Source organism: Porites lutea, chromosome 1 (genome assembly GCF_958299795.1).
Source record: "Porites lutea chromosome 1, jaPorLute2.1, whole genome shotgun sequence".
Taxonomy (NCBI): Eukaryota; Metazoa; Cnidaria; class Anthozoa; order Scleractinia; family Poritidae; genus Porites; species Porites lutea.
The window spans coordinates 54,163,095-54,175,684 of record NC_133201.1 but is presented as its reverse complement, the minus strand read 5'-3'; the positions used below and the strand labels follow the sequence as shown (position 1 = coordinate 54,175,684).

Here is a 12,590-nt window from a genome sequence, read left to right as displayed (position 1 = left end):
ATGAGATGGAAAAATGCATCGATAAGAGACTTTGACCTTAGTACTCTAGTCGCGAGCTCAAGCACTGAGTTAGTCACTTAAACGAGAGGGAGGGGCTTGTTGTGTTCCCCAAACTTGCATTTGTAAATAGAACACTACGAAATCCAAAAATATAAGAGAAACTATCAGACCTTTTAGATTTATATGAGGTCTAAATACCAGTACATGCATTTTCCTTAAAGAATAATTAACAAAATAGAAAGTCTCCGACCGAGATGAATTAATTTTCAGGAGATGAAATTGTAAGAATTTTTAACTATCTTAAAAGCAAAAAAGTAATATTTGCCTTTTGTTAGGTATAAGAACGTACAAATACAGATTACAGCGGGCTACGATGAAAAGAAGAGTGACATACCTTTTACAGTTAGAGGGAGAATCCCCAGGTTTAGGAGAAAGACAAAAAGTGCAAATTTTCTGATGTCCATCTGGCTGCTGAACCAAGATGTAAATGACCTGTCGACATCTGGATGGGTTGTTTTATAGCGGTACAAACGTTTCCAAATGTTTGACAAATCAGCCATGTATACTAAATCCTCTCAAAAAGTAAAAACAAGCTGATTGGGTACTGAAAGTGCGATATGATCCAAATTTGAAATTGTTTCATTTACAGTTAATGTTTGAGTCCAGGAGTTATTTCAAACGTAGGTGGAATGTGATCGTCTGGATGGGTGTAATCCTGAATAGGGTTGTTTTTGAGACATTAAACCGACGTTTCAACAGCCTTTGTGGTAGTCATCTTCAAAAACAACATTTTCTTTGGCTTTTAACGGTATTGTAACTTTAAGTAGGCGTGTACTTAATCACATGTTTTGCTTTAAAGGAGCGAATTTAATGTCTTGCATATTAACAAGGAGAAAAAAAAGGACTCATGAACAGTGACTTCTGCCAAGTATCTTATCGCTACACTCAGATTAATGAAAACTGGCTGTCTTATGGAGCTGGGCACACTGTTCGATTTACACTGTCACTTCGCCTTTTTATTGATTTCATATACTATGAAAATTTAATAGAGGCTTTGATGGAGGCACGCTTTCAGGAACTCAACAAAAGGAGTGTCGCTGATCCCAGAGTGCAGTGCAAGACGGCTCTATCTGAAAATAATTTATCAAAATATTTTGAGCGCAACTCTTCCTAAAGCACCTTTAAAATATTCCTATAATTGACAGTTATTATAGATATTTGTAAGAGCAACGATAATCTAAAGTCTGTTGCCAAAACGCTAGTTGGTTACCCTAGTTGGGGCAGCTTAGACGGTCAAACATGAGATATGACCCTCTTGGCAAAGGAAAGCTGATTCTATTCTTTTTATTTGCGTGCAGTATTCCACGTACTGAGTTTAAAAAGGCTTTATCCCCACCCACAAATACATTATGTTTGCTGAAAGGACGAAAACCAGTATATGGATCCTGGAAACTGCCCTCAGCTCTTTTTCATTCAATGCTTGCACACGCACGTTGTTTCGTGGTTTAACTTGTTAAACGGTTCAGTGATGATAATTCTTTAGAAAACTGTCACTTCTTTGCGAAAGGCAATTAAATGTTAAGGGTTGTTTTTGCAATGGCCCGTGGCAAGTGTGGATTATGTCTAGTAAGCGTCCGCTTGCCGTATGCAATCCCTTAAATAGAACATTCAGGAAGTATTCTTTCTGCGGCTTTGAAACAGTCAGTAAAGGGTAAGCTGATAGTGTACTTTCAGAAAAGTGCATCTGATTTTCGGACGTCATAGAAGGAGATCTAAAACATTCATTAAGTAGAGGTAGCTTGAATTAGCTTTTTCTTTAAAGCCTTCCGCTTGTGGTTCTTAGAGGGATATGTCACTTTTGCTTGCAGTCTGTCAGGTTAAGCCAATGTACACCACTGCAACCTTTAAAAGTAGAAAGGCTTAATTAGAATTAACCCCTGATCCTTCTTTCCAAGGTATTAATTCTACTTTGAACTTCCGCATATCAAATAAGTAAACTGCAAGCACTACAGTCAAACTAAACAAAATAGGCGATAACGTCTTCTCAGTCAAAGTTAAAACTTTGCGAGTCGGCATATTCCGGGACATTAGTTCTCCCTGAAGTCCATTAAGTTTTAAGAGAGTTTAAGCATATCACGTTTACATCAAACGGGCAACGCGATTTTGTACCACGTGACCAACTCCACTTTACTTGTCGTTTACTGTTCATTAATTTTACACACTTGTTAGTAGTTTCATGGAATTTTCTATCCAATAGATTAGAATTTTTTTGAGCTGTCTTTATCTGCTCATTTTCTGTTTTGAGAAATTTTCAACTGCCGTCCTCCTGTCACTTTCGACTTTTCTCCTACACGAAGTTAGAAGAATCTAGCCGCACCTACAAATTTTCCTTGCGAAATCAGAGAGCGCAATAAACAAACCCACTCACAAAATCCGGATTGAAGACAAATGTTCTCTCATTGGGTGCAAGCCAAAATAAGAAGTACAGAAGTTAATCTCTTTTTTAATCTTTATTCACCGTGTTCAATGGAGCAGTGACAGCAGTTTTTATTCCGCTTATTGATATTTTCATTCAGTTTTGGAACACATAATAAATCAATGGCTATAATCAAGGTCATGTGTTTCATTTTTCCTCATTACAAGTCATAACCTGTGTTTCTGTCCTTACAAAATACGAGCGTGTTTGAAATGCCTATATCATAATGTCCATCAATTACGTAACATCTCTAATGAAGCTCCTATTAAATAATGACAACAATTTTAAGTTAGATAGTCTAGTATCAAAATCATCATCAGACTTAGTAATCCATCTGGTGGCTCTTCGCTGTACAGCCTCCAATTTATCAATGTTACGTTTAGTATGAAGCTTCCAAGTTTCCCATGAATATACTAATAAATGTCTCACAAGACTACAGTAAAGTGTTTTCATAGTATCAATGTCCTTTAAGTCCCTGCAAGTCCTTTTAACCAACACTAAAACTCCATTAGCCTTACCAGTTATTTTATCAACATGTAGGCTCCATGAGAGATCACCAGTAGTAAACAATCCTAAATCTTCACATAAACAGTTTCCAAAGGTTGACCTTCGATATTATACTTTCTTCATGACGTCACATTTGCTTGCAGTTTGTGTGAGGTGCAAGCCATTGTACACAACCGCAACCTTTTAGAAACCACTTAACATTAGAAGGGCTAAATTCGCTAAGAGTAGCCTGCGTGGAAGCTTTAAAAGGAGAAGGAGAACGCGGGAATTGGGCGCGTGAGAGCGCGAGGAGCGCGCGAGGAGGGAGGAAAAGGGAAAAGACGGGGAAAGGTTCCCGTTTTCAACATTCCCGCGCGCTTCAGAATTCCTGCTTCTCCTTCCCTTTTAACGCCTGCTACGTGGGCTACCCCCATTAGTGAAACCCTGCATTCCAACTTCCGCATGTCAAGTGAATAAACTGCACGCTGTCAGGCTTTAAATTAACGTAAACATCATCTTCTCACAGCTAAGACCTAGCTTAATTGCATACATTGGAAATCCAGTTTCAGACTTTTCAATCCAACACGTACACGACATTCGGAGAATCTAGCCACACATGTAGTAAAAAAGTAAAAACCCACAAGTAAATCGTTTTATTAACCACTTGACGGTTTTTATTTCCACTTGTTGACATCTTAATTAAAACCAGTTTTTGAATAAATAGTAAATTATGGCTTCCAATACTGCTTGCCTTCTAATAGCGTGAGATTTCTTCACTAAAAACGATAAATTATTTAACGGCACCTAGTATGCATAGAAAAGTTACCTATCAAATAGTAAATATTTTTTTTAATTCCCGGTTAGACCAGGTTTGACAAGATATTTGCATTCTACAGCTTTTTTAACCAAGGTACATCTTAATACCGCTTAATCGACGATTAAGCAGTCTTTAGACTGAAGGAATCACGCTCCCAAGAATTAGCAGGGAAGACCTGAAAATTAGAAAACTAACTAAAACAGTTGTTTTTCACATTTGAAGAGTCCTGTTGATCCTTTATTTTAGTTCATACTATTTTGAATTCAAGTTTTATGCGTGACCAGAGAAAATAGTTGACAGATGACAAAACTGCTAAAGCTCTCTTATGCTGTTTTCAGGTCTCCTAAGTGTCTAACACTTATTAAATGGAAAACTAAATATGAAGTCCCATCACGATAAAGTTAACCTGTTAGAGCGCAAAACGAGAGCGAAGAGATGGCCGGCTTACGTTACATAGGAGGGCTGAATTTATCTTTTCGGGCAACTTTTTTTTCTAAGGGTGGTTAATCAGTATCTCAATACATTTACTTCCTTATAAGAAGATACGCCGAAACACTCAAAAGGCATTTCCTCCTTATCTGATAAGTGCTTTATACCTATCCAGACCTAACTCATTGTCTTCGCTTACAAATCAGGCCAAAATTGACGACTTTCATATTTTTATTAATATCTCTGCAGGTATTTACAGCAGTGTTTTAAGCTATATTCCATTTGAAAGAGGGATGAATTAGCTCTATAAAAAACATTAATTGTTCTCCAAACATTCAATACAGTTTTCCAAAAAAAATTCAAAAGTGAAAAAATTTGAATAATTTATGCCAAGATGGACGCCATTTAGTCCATTTAGTCCATTTAGTCCTTGCAGGATATTTTAAAAATGAATCTGTTGCTTTATTTCCAGGCCAACTGCAAGCCAAATTTTCCTGAAAAGAAGCAAATATACAATTTTTTAGATTTTTTTTTTTCAATGTGAGGTATAAGCTGCTAGTCGAGACAATAAGTCTGGTCATATTTAAAAATGCATACCAAATGTACATTCTCCTAGCTGCTCATAATATAACATATTATCGTTCACGTATAGAAGATTCCCCTAACTAGGTTCAAAACTGCTTCACCAGTACAAAAACAACAACAACAACAACAACAAAACACAGCCAACTGACACTAGTAGGAGCTTCAGACACCAGTAAACTTTTTCTAAGAGGAAACTTTCGGGCGCGCACTGACTGTTTGTTTAAGACTGATGTCAAAAACTGTCAAATTAGGGGATCACAGAAAGGAAAGGACTAACTCTAGATGTCCGTTTTACCGGGATACCCGTCTTATACAAAAATTCCGTTCAGATAGAGTCGACTGTACCAGAGACAAAAGAAAGGCCACCTAAATTTAGAAAAGACTTTACATGGTAACAAGAAAATCATCTCTGGTAACATGAGGACACCACCCGGCGATCAAAGCCTCCTTTTGTCCTCTTCTTGATCGAGCGGGAGAAAAGGAAGCTCTGCCTTAAACGCATCAAACCTTTGAGGTCGCCGCAGCCCTTCGTATTTTACTGCCTTACGAGATATCGATAATCTCGAAACTTAACGGTAATACTAAAAGACGGTTAATCTCGAGAATCTGAAATTTTGAAGAAAATCCATCGAGCGGTTTCAAAATTATTCGCTTATTTGTTTAAGAAGACCAAAGTGTTTACAAAGGAGAGCGCCTCAGTACATACTAATCAAGTCCTTCTTTCTACATCGGCCGAAGCTATCCCCATGATCTTTCAGGCACGTTTTTAAAGACAATTAAAATTTCTTTAATTTAAAAGCGCTTCGTTTTTTACAGATAACACCCGAACATGAACTATAAAACTGTTCATGATACGGCCACCAAAATTACGAAGAATGATACGATGTACTCAACATTTCCAACATCTTGGTCTAACTTGATTAACACTATGAAGTGATTTGACGTCACTATGATACGGTCAGTTTTCTTTGTCCCTGGGGAAGGCCCCTACATTTCCTTTACATTCATAGACACTGAAATGAGGTCCTATTAGTGCAGGAGCCCAGCTAGTTGGGCTAAATTCTGACAAGTGCTATAGCCTTGAAACAGCGACATTGGAACAGATATTGCGACAAATGTCACAACGCCGATGGGTTGAAACTGTGACAGCGATATGGCTTCTTCCTCAATACGTAAAACAACAGTTTTTGAAATTCAGACTAGGGACGTACGTAACCCTCCTGAAGCCCTGAGAGGGCCTCTTAAATGTAATATAGACACTCGTTAATGCGGACAACAGACACTTGATTCTTGCCCATTAACCAAGAGATTCTCGTAGAAAGCCAACCTCACTAATGCGTGCACTTCATTCTCATTTGCGTACAGTAATAAGGCTTTCCTTTTACATGATGACGGTTTTTTAAAAGTTAGGAGAAGTTCAATTTGACGATGCTAATGTCTGTTTTATTCCTTTGGTATTTTGTTCAGAAAATAGGTATACTATTTAATTAAATAACATGACTTGCTTGATACCGATAACCCGTTAATACGGACACTTTTAATGCCCCTCCTCCCCGGGGACTGTATGAACGGGGTTTGTCTATAACAATAAGGTTGAGGGATTGCTGTATTGGATCTGTAGAGTGGGCGCTTCCATTCGCGACTCCGTGACCACTAGTCATTCAACAGTTCCCTTCGAAAGATAGTAATATTTTATTAGTACCAAGAATTTCGTTATAGCGATTCGTTATCAAAAATATCGAGTTAACTGACATCGACTCCATGCCTATGCTCTGATCATGAATGGTTGAAAGTAGTAGTAGTTATAGTATAGTGTCCTGGTTTAACCGATCTACAACAGGGCGAAATACCGCCGGATGCAAAAGGAGCAACTATGGCTGAACTGGACGAACCAGCGGACGAAAATAAAACAGAAAATAGAAGCCAAAATAACACTTTCTTTGCAGTGGAATAATTAACCTCTCATTCAATGGTTTGCATATAATACGCGCGAACATTTTTCTCGTTGTTCACGTCATTCTCACAGACGGAATCAGGATATTTCTGAATACTCTTACCAAAAACATAGAAGCCAATCGCAAGATAACAATTTTTTTCGTAGGGGAATAATAACCTCTTATTCGATGGCATAAAATAGGAGCGGACATTTTGCTCTTTGCTCTTATTTTTCCTCGCCCCTGCGGAGCTCGGAAAAATGACTACGCAACTCGCAAAATATCCGCACGTATTATATGCTAAACCATCGAATAAGGTGTATTTCTTTTTTTTGATTAAAAATTCAAAAGAATTGATTACGGTATGGGTATTCACAGACGAAAGGAGGACTTTCTGAAAAAAAAAAATGTATTGTGAACCTTTCTCGATTACAGTAAAGGAATGTCAATGATCATTACCCGCGTCATTATAACCTTTATAAATAAGCCCCGGATCAGTTTGGTAAAGTTTGTTGTATCTATAACTTATCCGTTATTTTTAGCAAAAAGGGAAATTGCTTTTGAAGTCACTACTTTTGGAGGGTCGTTATTTCGGGGACAACTACTTTTGGCATTTGTTAACACCTGCAAAATTTTATCGCTACTTTCGGAGGGTTGCTTCATTCGGGGATAGGGGTGTCGTTCCTATCGAAACTTACCGGCAAACAAAATTGCATCAAAGAAATTCATGTATTTAGGAACTTGAAATTAATAAAATTCTAAACAAACGGAGTTTCAGAGACAGAATCCCAGATCTCGAACCTTAAGGATAGATGAAGAAGCTGTTGCAAGAAGGCCCCTTCCTTCAGATTCATGTTTTACTTGTCGCCTCGTTCAGATTCTCTTACTTTCAGTTTGGCTTACTTAAAATTAGATCTGAATCACGGTGGGTTAGAAGATTTCGTGCGTCAGACAGCGATAACTACATGATAAGAGGTTTAATGTTGTTCTATAACTTTAACGTAAAAAACAAAAAAAAAAGATCATAATAAACACCGAAAATGTATTGCCGCGCACAGAATGAAAGTCAAATGTTCCTTTTGATAAAATACGCGCACGGGAATCATGTTTACGAGCTGGTTTAGATTAAAATATAAATTATAATTAAAGTAATTTTGTGCAACCAAAACTTCTGCATTTTCGTTAAAAGTCACTACGAGCCTCAGCGCTCCGGAAGTTAAAAAATTCGTACCGTCTGGTTGCTATGAAGTGACGTAATCATCCAGTTGAGTATCCATCACCGTAACACTTTTGCGGTCAACTACCGCAGCGCTCGTAAAGTACTTTAATTAAAACCGTGTTCAAAACCCTGTAGGAAGTCTGTTTATTTTTGAGTCGATTAATGCACTGCTGACTTTCACGAGGTCAACTTTTGCATAAATTATCAAACATTATGTTAAGCGGGAAATCTACCTATGGTTCGCGGGAGAAGCAACTTCTATAACGGCGCAAGACAAATGTTTCGAGGGTCGAGGATGTGCTCGCAAACTATTCACTATGCGACGAAAGGAGAAATCACTGGCATGATAGCTGCATGTAATGGTAATTTTATCAATCCAGGTCGCGCCGTGTTCGCTCGAGAACACTGTGACAACCTCATTTGGCGCGCTTCTCAATACTTCCAAAACATGTTGTAATCGGTAAGTAGACTTAAGCACTTAGTATCGCCAAGCCATTCGAATCAGTTTATACCCAATTCTTTGTCTGAAGATTCTCGCAAACACATATACCAAGTAAATCTGGATGGAAGAGGAAATTGTCTCCCTGAACGCAGCCCGATTATATTTTGAAGGATGGCGACACAATTCAACGCGTCTTCCAGGTCAGCCCTAATTTATAGTTCGTAAGAGTATAAATTGCGATCTCCCTATTTTCGCTTAAGCTTTTTTTGATAAAACTTCAGTGGAAACAAAACAACGCAGACATGACATTCTCCTGCATGAGACACAATCGGCTGAAGGAAATATCTGTTTACAAGTCGGGTAAATTATCCATTCTTGCGCACCGCAAAATCAGCTAAAATCAGTCGCTGGAAACCTGGCATATTATTAAGCCTGAGCGCTTCTAAGAATAACACGTTTAGAACTTCGACGCGTAGAAAAAAAAGGCAGTTGTTCTATATCCTTTCTGGTTCATCCAGGTAGAAGTCCTGGCATATTATTATGCCTGAGCGCTTCTAGGATATATAACACGTTTAGCATTTCGACCAGTAGCCGAAAAGAAAAAAAAAAAGGCAGTTGTTCTATATCCTTTCTGGTTCATCCAGGTAGAAGTCCTGGCATGTTATTATTATGCCTGAGCGCTTCTAGGATATATAACACGTTTAGTATTTCAAACCGTAGCCGTAAAAAAACAATTAGGTAGTTGTTCTATATCCTTTCTGGTTCATCCAGGTAGAAGTCCTGGCATGATGTTATTATGCCTGAGCGCTTCTAGGATATATAACACGTTTAGCATTTCAACCCGTAGCCGTAAAAAAAAAAAAATTAGGCAGTTGTTCTATATCCTTTCTGGTTCATCCAGGTAGAAGTCCTGGCATGATATTATTATGCCTGAGCGCTTCTAGGATATATAACACGTTTAGCATTTCAACCCGTAGCCGTAAAAAAAATTTAGGCAGTTGTTCTATATCCTTTCTGGTTCATCCAGGTAGAAGTCCTGGCATGATATTATTATGCCTGAGCGCTTCTAGGATATATAACACGTTTAGCATTTCAACCCGTAGCCGTAAAAAAAAAATTAGGCAGTTGTTGTATATCCTTTCTGGTTCATCCAGGTAGAAGTCCTGGCATGATATTATTATGCCTGAGCGCTTCTAGGATATATAACACGTTTAGCATTTCAACCCGTAGCCGTAAAAAAAATTTAGGCAGTTGTTCTATATCCTTTCTGGTTCATCCAGGTAGAAGTCCTGGCAAGATATTATTATGCCTAAGCGCTTCTAGGATATATAACACGTTTAGCATTTCAACCCGTAGCCGTAAAAAAAATTTAGGCAGTTGTTGTATATCCTTTCTGGTTCATCCAGGTAGAAGTCCTGGCATGATATTATTATGCCTGAGCGCTTCTAGGATATATAACACGTTTAGCATTTCAACCCGTAGCCGTAAAAAAAAAATTAGGCAGTTGTTGTATATCCTTTCTGGTTCATCCAGGTAGAAGTCCTGGCATGATATTATTATGCCTGAGCGCTTCTAGGATATATAACACGTTTAGCATTTCAACCCGTAGCCGTAAAAAACATTTAGGCAGTTGTTCTATATCCTTTCTGGTTCATCCAGGTAGAAGTCCTGGCATGTTATTATTATGCCTGAGCGCTTCTAGGATATATAACACGTTTAGCATTTCAACCCGTAGCCGTAAAAAAAAATTAGGCAGTTGTTCTATATCCTTTCTGGTTCATCCAGGTAGAAGTCCTGGCAAGATATTATTATGCCTAAGCGCTTCTAGGATATATAACACGTTTAGCATTTCAACCCGTAGAAGTAAAAAAAAAAAATTAGGCAGTTGTTCTATATCCTTTCTGGTTCATCCAGGTAGAAGTCCTGGCATGATATTATTATGCCTGAGCGCTTCTAGGATATATAACACGTTTAGCATTTCAACCCGTAGCCGTAAAAAAAAATTAGACAGTTGTTCTATATCCTTTCTGGTTCATCCAGGTAGAAGTCCTGGCATGATATTATTATGCCTGAGCGCTTCTAGGATATATAACACGTTTAGCATTTCGACCCGTAGCCGAAAAAAAAATTAGGCAGTTGTTCTATATCCTTTCTGGTTCATCCAGGTAGAAGTCCTGGCATGATGTTATTATGCCTGAGCGCTTCTAGGATATATAACACGTTTAGCATTTCAACCCGTAGCCGTAAAAAAAAATTAGGCAGTTGTTCTATATCCTTTCTGGTTCATCCAGGTGGAAGTCCTGGCATATTATTATGCCTGAGCGCTTCTAGGATATATAACACGTTTAGCATTTCGACCCGTAGCCGAAAAAAAAAATTAGGCAGTTGTTGTATATCCTTTCTGGTTCATCCAGGTAGAAGTCCTGGCATGATGTTATTATGCCTGAGCGCTTCTAGGATATATAACACGTTTAGCATTTCAACCCGTAGCCGTAAAAAGAAAAAAAATAGGTAGTTGTTCTATATCCTTTCTGGTTCATCCATTTAGAAGTCCTGGCATATCATTATGCCTGAGTGCTTCTGGGATATATAGTAGCAGTTTGACCCGTAGAAAAAACAAACTCAACCGTTCATTTTGTAGGAGATATTTAAGCGTTTTTGTCTGTGTTAGCCATGTGATCGACTTTATACGCAGACCTTGATAATATGTTTTTTTCTTTGACGGCACTGAATAATTTTAGCCGAAACCTGAGCCGTACATTTGTTGAATGCCGCGCTTTTAATTAAATTTCTCGCCCTAGAATGATGACATGATGGCGCGAAAATTGACGCCTCTATCGTATTAGATGCGAAATATGATCAGAGATAAATGGAATAGTGAATGTTACAAGCTTCTGAGTATCCAGCTGAGATAGGGGACTTTTAGTCCCCTACCTCAGCTTGATAAACAAAATTTTTTTGGTTGCTAAGACGGTGCAGCTCGTTATGTATAACACTTCAGATAAAATTTGTTTCGTAGGGTTCAGCAGCTAAATAATATAAAAGGGTCAGTGAAGGGAAAACCAAGGAGGAAGCAAGATGAGTAGATATTTTCAAAATACAAAATGGTATACAATTAAGCCTTAACAACGCCATTGGGTAAAAAACACTACACTGTGATAAAGACGTTGTCTTTGTAATGTTGAATTTAAATAGCCGACTACCGTACTAACGTCTCAAGAATTTGCTTTTTTTCCAGGAAAAAAAACACATTTTCCATCAAAAAACAATTGATAAATGATCCCTAAAAAGTCATTAGGGGGAAATTACTAGACTCTTATAGTTTTTGTTTTACCTTTTTAAAGCAATCGCCGTCATCAATTGCAAGTCTAAATTATTGTAGTGAGATTAACATGCTGAAATGATCTCTCTTGGAAGTTTCATTGATTGCATTGCCCTCTTAAAAAGTGAAAAATTGACATTACGGGTAAGCTTGAGAGACGACGCAGGTGAAATAAGGTATACACTGAGCAAATATTGGCGATTGAGACAAAGAGGATAAAAGCAAAGAGTTTAGGTTTTAATGAAAATGCGAGTTATTGACCACTCCTCCGAAAGCAGATGGCCAAATAATAGCACATGAAATATTACACGCTCATCACTTCAAGCTCAGTTTGGGAGTCTCTTGAAAAGTGTCAAGTCGTGGTAAGCCTCAAAGCGGTGTGAAAACACTCCTTAGTTCCTCGTGGAGGAAAAAATCTGAATTATTGGTTAATATAGGAGTTTCGAAATGCCTAGCCCTTCCATCGAATCTGTATGTATCAGTACAGGCGCCTCAAATGTAGGAGATTGGTCACAAGAAGGCGACTTTTTAAAGGGGATAAAAACAACCGTCACTGCTTTCTTTTTTGTCATGTCGTTGTCTATGCTGGGCAACGCTTTGTTAATCGCGATCGTGTACAAAAACGCTCATCAAAGAATGAGGTCTCCAAGTAATTACTTCATCTTTAACATGGCCTGTGCTGATGTTTTGCTCACTGTGTACGCTGTTCCCGTCAGCATTGTCGACACAGCATATAGCCACCAGTGGCTTATCACGGGAATCGCAGGCGAGCTGCTTTGCCGATTATCACTGACAGTTTATTAGTCAAATGTCAGTCTTAGTCTCCACTAGAAGTTTGCTTGTGACTGCCTTGGATCGTTTCTTTTTTTTTTCTCGTGTT

At 38.2% G+C, this 12,590-nt stretch overlaps 1 protein-coding gene across 1 annotated transcript in view; it reads right to left on the bottom strand.

The window, feature by feature from the left end:
• LOC140921581 (uncharacterized) overlaps positions 1-523 on the bottom strand; it is a 28,534-nt gene extending 28,011 nt beyond the window's left edge. The window contains exon 1 of the mRNA XM_073371585.1: positions 395-523. Within this exon, the coding sequence (XP_073227686.1) occupies positions 395-464 (70 nt within the window). The 5' untranslated portion in view covers positions 465-523. The remainder of the gene's footprint in view (positions 1-394) is intronic.
• Between the last annotated feature and the right edge of the window lie 12,067 nt (positions 524-12,590).